The 13,068-nt window shown below is 42.3% G+C and overlaps 1 protein-coding gene and 1 long non-coding RNA gene across 2 annotated transcripts; one reads left to right on the top strand and one right to left on the bottom strand.

The window, feature by feature from the left end:
• Window positions 1-8,032: 8,032 nt before the first annotated feature.
• Window positions 8,033-9,344, top strand: LOC119271633. Its single transcript, XM_037553381.1, has 3 exons — window positions 8,033-8,245; window positions 8,842-8,897; window positions 9,003-9,344. The coding sequence occupies exons 1-3, from the start codon at window positions 8,066-8,068 to the stop codon at window positions 9,157-9,159; spliced, it is 393 nt and encodes a 130-aa protein (XP_037409278.1). The 5' UTR covers window positions 8,033-8,065; the 3' UTR covers window positions 9,160-9,344.
• Window positions 9,345-10,679: 1,335 nt separating this feature from the next.
• On the bottom strand, window positions 10,680-12,790 carry LOC119271634. The gene is made up of 4 exons (XR_005134649.1): window positions 12,530-12,790; window positions 12,370-12,432; window positions 12,204-12,268; window positions 10,680-12,083 (listed from the first exon to the last, which is right to left on the bottom strand). It is a non-coding gene; the product is annotated as an uncharacterized LOC119271634 (long non-coding RNA).
• Between the last annotated feature and the right edge of the window lie 278 nt (window positions 12,791-13,068).

A 13,068-nucleotide genomic window follows, 5' to 3' on the forward strand; every position in this document is an offset into this window, starting at 1 on the left:
AAGGTATCTGTCACTTAAAGACTCATTAGGGACCTGAAGGCATCCCTTGACTGCATCTCTCACAATCTGCGGGCATCCTTTACTGAAAAAATAGATGATTTGTACCTATTAATCCTTTGTCCCAAGGCCATGCAATAAGTATCCAAAAGGTGTGACAACTTCAGCTCCATCAACACTCGCCTTGAAGAACAGCAGGCTATCATCCGCGAATAGAAGGTGGTTCGCCGACAGAGCCGATGGAGCCACCTTGATGCCGCTGAGTTGGGATGATCCATTCTGAGATTTCAACAGGCACGAAAGGCCCTCTGCTGCCAACAAGAAAAGGTATGGAGAGATTGGGTCTCCCTGGCAGATACCTCTAGATGGTTTGAACTCCTCCAATTTACTTCCATTAAACAAAACTGAGAAAGAAACCGTTCTGACCATATTCATTACCGTATTGATCCATGATGCTGCAAAACCCAACTTCCTCATGATGGCTTCCAGATAATTCCAATCCACTCGATCATATGCCTTCATCATGTCAAGTTTGAGAGCACAATAATTATTGTTCTTTGACTTATTCCTCTTCATAAAATGCAAACACTCGTACGCTGAGATTATGCTATCAGTAATGAGTCTGCCAGACACAAAGGCTGACTGTTCTTCGGAAATAATCTCAGGCAGAATAGCCTTCAACCGGTTAGCCAAAACCTTTGAAGCAATCTTGTAAAAGACATTGCATAAACTAATCGTTCAGAATTGAGATAGAAGAGTTGGTTTTGATACCTTAGGAATTAAGACCAGGACCGTATCATTGACACACTCCGGGCTCTCTTCTCCTTGAACTATACTCAATACCGCACGTGTGACCGCAGCTCCACATATGTCCCAATGCCTTTGGAAGAAGTGCGCGGGGAACCCGTCAGGCCCTGGGTCCTTGGTTGGGAACATCTGAAAAAGCGCTTTCTTCACTTCTTCTTCCTTATAGGGGGCCAAAAGAGTGTCATTCATGGCTGCTGTAAGCTTTGAGGGTACATGTTGGAGAACCTCATCTAGTCCCTCCACCCCCTCCGAGGTGTATAAGGTCTTATAGAAATCAAGAGCTAACTGCTGCATCTCTGATAAATCATCCGTTAACTGCCCGTCTTGCTTCTGCAATGCTTTTATCAAGTTTTTGCGCCTTATGTTCGAAGCTCGAAGATGGAAAAAATGTGTGTTCCTATCTCCCTCTGACAGCCATGCCACCCTTGATCTTTGGAGCCACATTATCTCTTCTCGTAGATATAACTCAATCAAGCGATCATTTGTTTTAATCTCTATATGGCTCGGTGCAGTCCTCAACGGATCGTTTCTTAGTCGTTCCAAGTCTCTCTTCAACCTCTTTATGTCTGCCTTGACACTGCCGAAAGTGAACTTGCTCCACTCGCCCAAATTATTGGACAAGGACTGCAAGTTAGCCCCAACTTCCGCAGTAGTCAGATTAGGGCCATTCGCCTCCCATGCATGCTGAACCATAGGGATTAGCTCAGGGTGCGTGTCCCACATGCATTCATACCGGAACTGCTTATTAACTTGCTTGCTTTTGTCCGGTGGATCAAGCATCAACCTGATGGGAGAATGATCAGAAGTCGCGGCGGTTAGATGCTCCACAGCCGCTAGTGGAAAACGAGCACCCTACTCGGGCATGCACAACGCCCTATCAAGTCTTACTCTCATGTAAGATCCCCCTGTCACTTTCTTTTCAAACGTCCATTTACGACCCTGAAAGCCAAGATCGATTAATCCACACACGTCAACTGCATCGCGGAATCCTTGAATCTGAGATTGACTCCTCTGGCCAATCCCCTCGTGCTCATCATAACGGAGAACCTCGTTAAAATCCCCCATACACCCCCATGGTATGTTTTGGAGGGCTGATAAGTTTTTCATTGTGTCCCAAGTTCTATGTCGGAGGTGTGTTTGTGCCTCTCCGTAAAAGCATGAGAGCCTCCAAGGATCGCCCCCAAAGTCTGAGATTTTTGCATCTATGTGGTACTGCGAGTAGCCTAAAATCTTGATCTTTATTTCATCATTCCAATACAAAGCTAAACCACCGCTACGACTGGTGGAACCAACAGCAAACGAAGAATCAAAACCTAAAGTACTTGATAAGTTTTCAGCTCTATCTTGACAAATTGTGTTTCAATAATGCAAAGTACTCTAGGGGCAACTTTAACACGATTCCTCGCAGCTCTTGAACTGTCGGGGCGTTGCCTAGTCCCCGGCGGTTCCAGCTTAAGCAACTCATTGTGCTCGGCGGTCCTCCGCCGGGGAGGCCGCCATTTTTGCATCAGAATTCTTTAGAACCACCAAGTTCTTCCTCCCGCTTGAGTTTAGTGCCTTCTCTGACTGCTGTGTTAACCTTGAGCGTTTTGGGTCCTGTTTCGGTGGGGGGCTAGGAGGGACATCTGCAGCACTACCATTATTTTTCTCAATAGGAACAAGCTCTAGGCTTGCGCTGGACGCTGCAGTTTTTGGCACACCTACAACCTCATCAGAAGCCCTTTTGCGACTAGCATCGCTCTCCTTCATATCAGTATCCTCACACTCCTTTGCATCAACTTGCGGTTTCAGACCAGCTCCGCCTCCCCCTCCATCATGGCCCCAGGGTTTTTGCCCCTTATTGCGGCGTTTGGAACCCCATGCCGTAGTAGCAGGAGCCCACAGGTTCTTGAAAAACCAGGGCCGAGGGAGGATGCACACCATGGCCATGCTCCTTAAATTCGTGACCCATCATACCACAGACCTGACACCAATCCGGAAGCCGCTCATATTTTACCGCAAAGATATCTCTCTGGCCACCTTGAACGATCCATGTCGTTTTCTTCAACTGCTTACGGACATCCAGACGGATTCTCACTCTATAAAAGTTCCCTTCAAAATCAAAAGATGCTGGCTCTGACTCCACAAACTCACCAATCTTAGCCGCCAATGCCTTCACCTTTCCATGGTAGGCAATGGGGAGGTCGATAATCCTCGCCAAATTTCAAACTTAAAAAGCTCGATCGACGTGGGTTTTGAATAACCATCATAAGGTTCAATGATCACCGGGTGACCCCGAAAGTGCCATGGACCCCTAAGAGTCACTCTTTCCCAGTCTCCTAGGCACTCAAACTGCATGATGAACAGATTATCTTTTAGGGATTTGATCTTGACTCGTCTAGCGAGATCCCAGGCTGACCTCATGTTGCGGAAGAACTAGTAGGTGCTAAAGGTTTTGTCGATGTGAACACGAACCAGAATCATCCACCGGAGATCCTCCTCCGGTGGTGCGTCCTCCTCCTCAAAGACAACGTCATCCAGGTCATCCTCCTCTAGGGCGAGTTCCTCCATGAGATCCTCAAGCTTCCCCTTCCCTTGCTACCAGACGAGCCTGGAGTACCTTGCTTAGCCATCGTCTCAGAAAACTTGGATCCGATCTCGCGATCTCCTTGCTGCCAGGAACAACATAAAACCCTAACGCAAACCAAAACACCTAACCCCCCAACAAGGCCGGGGAGCAGTGCTAGACTGCCCCGTGGTCAGCCCGAGCGGAGAAGATCAGACAGACGACTGCGAGGGATAAAGTTCTCTACGTCGCCGATGGCGGCGAGAGGAAGACAAAAACCCTAACGAGAGAGAAATTGTTATCTGTCAACTTATCAACGGCGACTGGTCGAACGCGAGGGAGCTAGGAATCCAGTCAAGCGTTGTTTTTATTGGGCTGGCCCATGAGCGGGGACGCGTGGGCGCCAAGTAGCTCAATAGGCGCTTGGGGACCCCTATTTCTCGCTTTCAGCGAGTGCACATGGACGTCGGGGGGAGCCCATATGGGTTGGCCCTGCCGCGCGGGACACAAAGCCTATTTTTTTGTCTTCTGTTCTCGTTTTTGCTTTATTTTTATACTTTTATTTATGTTTTAAAATGTTATATTTCTATATATATACACAAAAACACTCTTAAAAACGCCTTTAGAAAAATGTTGAACAAGTATTTTAAAAATGTAGAATAAGTTTTAGAAAATGCTGAAATAATTTCTGAAAAATGTTGAAAAAGTATTTGAAAATTTGAATAACTATTAAAAATGTTTATAACGAGTATTTGAAAATGTTGAATAAGTATTATAAATTGTTGAACAGGCATTTAAAAAATGTTTAACAAGTATTTGAAAAATGTTGAATAAGTATTTGAAATTTTGAACGAGTATTTGAAATTTTTGAACAAGTATTTAAAAAATGTTGAATAATAAAAAATGTTGAACAAGTATTTTAAAAATGTTGAACAACTATTTGAAAATGTTGAATAAGTAATTAAAATGTTGAACAAGTATATAAAAAATATTGAGCGGGGATTTGAAAAATGTTGAACACATATTTGAAAAAATGGTGTACAAATATTTTAAAAAATGTTGATCGTGTATATAAAAATGTTGAACGAGTATTTAAGAAAATGTTGAACAAGTATTTGGAAAATGTTGAACAAGTATTTTTTTTTAAATGTTGACAAGTATTTGACAAAATGTTGAACAAGCATTTGAATGGAAAACTGAAAAGAAACAAAACCCGCAGAAGATTAAAATCAAAATAAGCAAAAAATGGAAAAGGAAAACTAAACAAAAAGTGAAGAAAAAAAGAAAAACACAAAAACAGAAGAAAAAAAAGATGAAAATAACGTGAAAACAAAAAAAAAGGAAAACCGGCTTCACTCGCCTCAACTAAAATAACATCTCAATATTATCATGAACCAGATCCGGGGGTAGTGGCTACTAGAGCTAGCTCTTGCCACGAGACCAGGGATCGAATCACGGCAGTTCCTATTCGGCGCTTTGTGTGTAATCTGATAACGCTCTGCGTTGGCCCATGTAGGTTTCGGTTCCTATGTTTTAATTCGCAAAAAATGCACGCGAGTTGGTCGCGACTCGAACCTGGGATATCCCCCATTGATACATACTGGTGTAACCACCGGGCAACAAAGACGGTTGCATTAACTTGCAACATTTTGCTTCTTTTATTTTGTCCTTTCCCTTTTTTCTCTTTTCCTTTTCCTTTTTCCTGATCCTTTTTTTGTTTTCTCTTTTTATTTTTTCTTCGAACTGGTTCGACGAATTTTTTGCAAATACATGAACTTATTCAAATCAATGATTTTTTTTTGAAATTCCATGAAATTTCTTCAATTTTTGTGGTCTTTTATTTAAATCCCTGAACTTATTCAATTTTTGTTAACCACCTGAAGTTTTTTTCAATTTTCGATGAACTTATTCAAATCGATGAACTTTTATCCAAAACTGATGAACTCTTTTTTAGAATCGATGAACCATTTTTGAAATTTGATGAACTTTTTTTCCAATTCGTGATTTTTTTTGCAAATTCAATGAACTTTTTTGTAATTCAGTGAACTTTTTTCAAACTCAATGAACTTTTTTTCCAATTTGTTGAACTTTTTTTGGAAATCAATGATTTTTTTATTTGTTGATTTTTTTTAAATTGACAAACTTTTTTCCCTTTTTCATGAACTTTTTTGAAAATTTGGTGAACTTTTTCTTCAAAAATTATGAATGTTTTCAAATTCACATGTTTTGTTCAAATAAGTCACAAAACTAAATGATACAGTAGATGGAATGCTACTATACAATAAATAGTGTTGCCACGTTGTTCTTATAGCGTTAGAGCTATTATGTTTCACAACAGTGGAGAGGGTGTGGTGGTTAGCCGAACTCCTACTTTAACGTAATGACGGGAGTTTGAATCCTGGGGATGGCGTTAGTTTTTGGCTGTTTTTCGCGCCTTTATAGTTTCCTGCGATACACGTTCTTGGGCCGGCCCATGAGGTGGGGCACGTGCAGGAGCGCCAGCTACTTGTTCAGGCGCTTAAGGCGCCGAACAGGAGCTCCCTTGAATCGCGCTTCACCCGTACGTTGTTTTTCTTTTTCTGTGCGAATCATGGGCGGGCGCGATTACTCGAAAAGCTTCAGCGAGACATCCCACAGCGATCGCTTATAATGTGATCAATAGTCGCTGCGCAGGCACTTAGGGGAAAAAAGGATAGAGAAGGGATCTAGACTAGAAGGCGCCAGTGGGCCTAATGGGCCTATCAGATTCAGAAGGAAGAATTGAGAGACAAGAAGAATAGTGGGCACCGAGTGTCCAGGTAGCTCCTAACCGGTGCCTTCTGCGCCGGTAAGGAGAATGAGCGCTCACGTACATCTAGTCATGGGCCCGCCCAATATAAAAGAGTGCGAGCGCTGGTTCGTTCCCTTGATCGCTCGTTCAAAAAACAAAAGGTGTTGCTTCGCTTCGTTTTTTTCTGCTTCGATCGTTTTACTCAGTTTCGAATTAACCGGTCGTTGTTGACCGCTGATCTGTTCAACATTGACTGTTGACTTTTCAGAAAAGGTTCACAAAAAATGTGAATTTTTTTCAAAAATCACGAACTAAAAAAAGGTTCTTGGAATCCAAAAAAAGGTCAAATATTTTTGCAAAAAAATCGCAAATTTTAAAAAGTTCATGAATTTCAAAAAAAGTTCATCTATATTGAAAGAGTTCACCAATTTTTAATAAAAAATTCATCTAATTTGGACAAAAAGTTCACCGACTTTCAAAAAAAGTTCATTGGTTTTGAAAAAGGTTCACAAACCTGAGAAAAAGTTATCGAACTTGAAAAAAAGTTCATTGAATTTGGAAAAAGTTCACCGACTTCAAAAAAGAGTTCACCCAAAATTGAAAAAAAGTTCATCGAATTTGAAAATAGTTCACTGGTTTTGATAAAATGTCATCGAATTAGAAAAAAGTTCATTTAATTTGAGAAAAAGTTCACCAATTTTGAAAAAAGTTCATCAAATTTGAAAAAAAGTTCATAAATCCGGTGAACTTTTTATATTGAATTAGAAAAAGGAAAGGAAGAAAGAAGACTAAAAAAGAAAAAGAATGAATAAAAAGAAAAAGGAAGAAATGAAAAGAAAAACGAAAAAAAGAAAAGGAAAAGAGATAAAGAAAGACTAAAAGAGATAAGAAGCTCAAAGTTATCGCATAACTCAACTAGGGCGGGTGGCTAGCGAGTTCTGCACTGTAAGCCCGCGTCGCAGGATCGAATCCTTCTGAGCACGTTGATTTTTGCATCATTTTACAAAGGAAAAAATTGAAACATGGGCTGGCCCATCGCGGATAAGGGGTGTGCGCCCCTGTACCATTAACACTATAACGGGCGCTACGGACGTCGTTTAGGGTTTGCCGAGTGTCCAGCCCGGACATGAAGACGGGCCAGGCTTTTGGAGAGGTAAACGGATATGAACACGAAAACGGGAAGGTTGGTAACAGCGGGCCGTGTTCCCGTCGGATATGGGAAACCTAGCGGCCGACACATTATAATGGGCACCAGGGTGAGGGGACTGGATTGGTGCGCCCCTGTACCATTAACACTATAACGGGCGCTACGGACGTCGTTTAGGGTTTGCCGAGTGTCCAGCCCGGACATGAAGACGGGCCAGGCTTTTGGAGAGGTAAACGGATATGAACACGAAAACGGGAAGGTTGGTAACAGCGGGCCGTGTTCCCGTCGGATATGGGAAACCTAGCGGCCGGCACATTATAATGGGCACCAGGGTGAGGGGACTGGATTGGATTGGGAGAAGAGGATTGAGGAACTCCATTATCCGACGGGTGGCTAGCGAGTCCTGCGTTGTAAGCCCGCGTCGCAGGATCGAATCCTTCTCAGCACGTTGATTTTTGCATCATTTTACAAAAGAAAAAATTGAAACACGGGCTGGCCCATCACGGACGAGGGGTGTGCGCCCTGTACCATTAACGCTATAACGGGCGCTACGGACGCCGTTTAGGGTTTGCCGAGTGTCCAGCCCGGGCATGAACACGGGCCAGGCTTTTGGAGAGGTAAACGGATATGAACACGATAACGGAAAGGTTGGTAACAGCGGGCCGTTTCCCGTCGGATACGGAAAACCTAGCGGCCGACACATTATAATGGGCACCAGGGTGAGGGGACTGGATTGGATTGGAAGAAGAGGATTGAGGAACTCCAACAGATCCGGCGACGAGAATAAAACTAGGACGAGATGGCAGCTTCGCTTTTGTTTGCCGCGAGAAAGATCTGCGGTCGCGCCCTTGGGCGACCACCGCAGTTGTATTTTAGGGCGGCCGTTAAGGAGGAACAGAGTCTGCTGTTGCCAAGGATTGGCCATGGCAGGAGCTTCCCTCAACGCTTCAGCTCCTCTGAATCAAGTCTTTCAAAAAAGGTACTCCCGCAGAATCAGACCTAATTCTGCCCTTGTCGAATTTGCAGAATAGGTATAATTTATCGCGTTGAGATCAACAATACGAATTCTACTTCCGCAGATTTAGCAGCCTTTTCTTTCTTGTTAGAATTCTTACCATATTGTGGCAAAAGAAACTGCTAGCGGAACAGCATAATCAGTTTTGGGCCATGCTCTTGCTCATTTTTTAATCTTACATTATTTTTTCTGGCTCCACCAGATCAAACGATCTTATAAAGGAGATTCGTGCCCAATCAAGGGATTTCTTGAGTTGCGAATTTATTTTTGAAAGTCATATAGTTTGAATTTTAATGCTCACAATTTAGCTAACTTTTCTTCTTCTTTAGCTGGGAGTCGCCACTTGTTGATGGGTTTACCCCACGACCTGTTTGTTATCCCTGTAAACCGTGCTTCTACCAATCAATAAGTGTGGTTTATCCCTAAAGAAAAAACATATATCAAACGATCAATCATATATGCAAAGTTAGCGCTTACTAACTATCTTTATATGTTCTACTCCAAATTCTGTCTCACCGTTTGTAAGGCTAACTATGTAATTTTCTTTTGCGTGGCCACAGCAGCATGGACCTCAATTAGCTGCAAACACTACAAAGTCGTCGAAGCACACACCATGGTAATTATTATGTCACATGGACTACTCAGATTTTAGATGATTGTAAACAACTTATTTAAATCCGCTTCTAATTGATTTATGTTTTGATTTTTGGTTCGTATTAAGTCACCCCAATTATGTACGTAAAATATATTTTGGGACAATCGGGACGGCTATAGGAGTCCTTGCAATACTCTATGGTGTGGCCCGTACACACGGGGGGCCGATTTTTAGAGAACAACTATTGGGCTTGCCGCCTAAACCAAGCAAGGAAGATGATTAGCCTTCGGATGACGGCTATTGGAGCTCACAACCAAGAATGCCTGAATATAACCTGGTGTTGTTATGGTGCTCGTTGGCCTGAACATGAGCATTAGTCTGTTGTGACTCTGGCTGAACAAATTTACCGTGTTTGAATATTTACCGAGGACCGTTATTTTGTTATGGTGCTCATTGGCCTATTTACTTGTTCATCAGTCTGTTTTGACGAATTTACTATGACGTGTTGTTATGATGATGCTTAGTACTTTGAGCTCCTGTCGATATCCTTTCAGATTATTCAATTTGTCAGAATTTTGGTATTGAGCATCAGTCTAGTATGACTTTTGATGTACCATGCGCAATCATATCTTCTTGGTCGCATGGCACTAGTAATCGTTCGGTAGTAGCTCCGCGCGAAGTGGAATCCGTTCTACAAGCTCTACATCTCGCCACATTTTCTACAAATTACTAGATGACCAATTGCACCAAATGGCGCAGAGGCCCATTTAAAACCATGCGTGTTGAAAATATGCATTTTTCAGTAACTTTATGTTTGAGCAAGTGCAGATACCATGTCAAACCCAAGTGTTTTGCAAATATTTGAATTCATTAGAAGTAGGTTTTAGTAACCACTTAGGATACTAATTCAAACCCTTTAAGGTGAAAATGAAGGATAGTTTATCTTTGAAAATATATACTTGAGCATGCATATTTTGTTATCTTATTGGGTAACATAGAACCAAATGGCGCAAGGTAGGTATATGATAGACAACTTTACTTTCCACGAAGATGCGACGTGACATCTTCCTTGACTTGATTGTGTTCAAGCACATTTAGAGATCAAACACATAATTTATTAAGATATGGCTATCCAAACATGCAAGCTCCTGTTGCGCTAAATGGCAAAAAAGCCCAATTCAAACCAAGAATTAAATGCAAGTATTTTGCTTAACTTAAGAATGCAGTTGGGTGATCTTAGTACAATGGCCTTGTTATTTGAATTGATATGTTTTTTTAGATAACTTTGCAAATGAATACTCCCTCCGTTCCAAAATAGATGACTCAACTTTGTACTAACTTTAGTGTAAAGTTGGGTCATCTATTTTGGAACGGAGGGAGTAGTTAGCATCGTAGAGGATATATTTTTATCCTATAATATATTGCAATTGTACCAAAGCGTTTTCTTATATTGCTGTGTTGTTGGATGTTCTATCATGCATTAAAGAAAGGAAATATTTGTTCAAAATATATACCAGAGCTTCCAAAAGTAGCTTATCCGGCACATGAATGTTTGCTGGGCTGGGCCCAATCAGAGGAGAAAATAGCTGAGAAGAATGTGTGTCACATGTCCTTCTCCAGCACCACAATGCCCAGATTTAAACCAAGAGCTATTTGCAAAAAAATAAATTAGGGAAAATAATTTTTTGCAAATTGAGGCCTTTATTTTGTACCAACAAGTTACAATTCAAACAAAAGAAATAGAAATATATATGGAAAATGGAAATATATATATGGTTAATGTGGATGCAACAAAAGAGTTCTTTTCTAAGAACAAAAGACTTGGCATGGAGAAAGCAACGTTCAGGAACACAATACAAAGGCATGCACCACGCCCAGTTTATCTGAATCCATAACAGTGCAGTAAAGGTACATTGTACGTCCGGTAACAAAACTAAAGCCACTCAATGTTCTTCCACCTTTTTTTATTCTCAACACCGGATCATTAACATTAATCCAGTTGTTTCCTCATAAACTCAGTATAAGATACTCCCTTCATTCCACAATGTAATGCACCCGCGCTTTCCGAGATCTAAGTTGACGTATGTGACAAGGTAACACAATTACATGAAAGGGTGCACACAGTACCCAAAGCTATCACTACAACTGAGCATGAAGGACTGTCGGACGGGCACATTTCTTCAGTATGTATAGAGTCTGTCTACCCTACAATAGTTAAGCTGAAAAAAGGAAAATTACAAGATGATCAGACCAGAACAAGTGTTCCACTACTATAGAATTATGTAGCTTCCACACAGCGAACGATGAACATCAGTGCAAGCTTTGCCAGCTGCAATTAACTTCAAAAACCAGAGCAGTAGGTAATGCCAGCGCTTACTCCACTGCAGATTTTTCAGAGATCTAGCAAAAGGAAAACCTTCTATTTTTAGATTAAGGTGAAGATGACTCCTGCAGTTCCGACTGACTGTTCTGTACTATTCGAGACGTCGGCTTAGATATCTCAAAAATTGTAATGGTGATGAAGCAATCAGCAGAACCGAGATGCAGCAACGGACAAGATCATACAACTTGTAAAATACAACAAAGAACTGGTCAGAACACAATCACGGCATGCAACGATGCAGATACAAGCAAGAAACACTAAGGCATCATTTCTATAAGGTATCATATCCTCACAATTACTGTAACTTGCAACAAACTTGTAGAGTAGTTCTTTTAACAAGAACAAGTTGTGAACGCGAATCATAGGTCTATCCTCACATTTGCACATCTTGTTTTGCATTTGTGATTCTGCATCGACCACCAAGGTAACATAAAAAAGGTACGCAGACCAGGATAAACTAAAGCATGTACTCCCTCCGTTCCTAAATATTTGTCTTTCTAGATATTTCAACAAGTGACTGCATACGAAGCAAAATGAGTGAATCTACACTCTAAAATATGTCTATATACATCCGTATGTGGTGTTCCATTTAAAATCTCTAGAAAGACAAATATTTAGGAATTGAGGGAGTACTTGGAAAGGAAAATCAAATAAATAGAAATTGGCTAGTATACTTGTGGATAGGTTAGACAGAAAGTCAGCAAGAACGCCCAACTCTGGCCGAGAACACCCGCCCCTACGCGCAGTACAGATCTGGGCAGCCACCGGATTCACACTGTACCACATAACCAAATGGCAAGCAGCAGCGGGCAAGATCGTACAACCTGCGAATTTTAGAAAATAACCGGTCAAAAGACAACACCACGGGATGAACGATGCAAATGCAAGCAAGAAAAAATCGCGGCTCATAGCGGTTCAGAGAAGCAAAAGAACAGCCTATTTACCAAAGCTAGGAAGGAGGACTGGAGGAGCACGCGATCCAAACATCAGGACGAACTAGGAAAACAACCTAAACCGTAGAACAAACGTTAGCACAGATGCATTTCACCGAACATCACGCGCGCATTTCATCAAACATCTTATAGGCAAGTAGAAGGGGCGCCCACTAACCTGAACGCGAAGGACAGAAAGACCCACGGCTCGACGCAGGCGACAACGGCAAGTCGAACCAAGCTGCACACGATCGAAAGAAGCCCAACTACGTGAAATCAGTAGAGCGAAGCAAGAAGAGAGGTGTTGGAAAGAACACAAGAAGAACAGCAGCACGAACCTCAACCAGCGGCGTCCATAGAGCAAAGGAGGCCACCGCAACAGACCGCAGCAGAGGACAGTCGAAGGAAGCTAGGCGAGGCACGAGGAGAGGTTGCAGCGGGGCGGAGACGAGGAAGAAGGGCACTCAGCAGCTTGGGCATGGCATACGCACGCGACGCGGCAGGGGCCCCACGGAGTGACACACGCACGTCATCGCGCCCCGGCCGCGCGTCGGGCACAGCAGCCCGAGCAGAGAAACCACCCACTAGAATAGAACAGAGGGCGCAGAGATGGGAGACGGTCAACGCGAACACAGGTAAAGAGATGATCCCCAATGACGAGTGGGGTCAAGGGAAGCGGGACCAGGTGGCTGTGCCCGAGCGCGCCGGTAAACATTACAATGGTGGCATATGGATATATATGCCTCATGACAAAAGTAATTTGAAGTATATGTGTTGATTTTTTCTCCCCAATGCAAGCTACTACTAGTAGACCTCATCAAAGAATAGAAAGTGACTCTCACTACACATGCATCCCTCCTTTTCATTTCAACTTTTT

The sequence above is a fragment of the Triticum dicoccoides genome, chromosome 3A, assembly GCF_002162155.2.
Source record: "Triticum dicoccoides isolate Atlit2015 ecotype Zavitan chromosome 3A, WEW_v2.0, whole genome shotgun sequence".
NCBI classification, from domain to species: Eukaryota; Viridiplantae; Streptophyta; class Magnoliopsida; order Poales; family Poaceae; genus Triticum; species Triticum dicoccoides.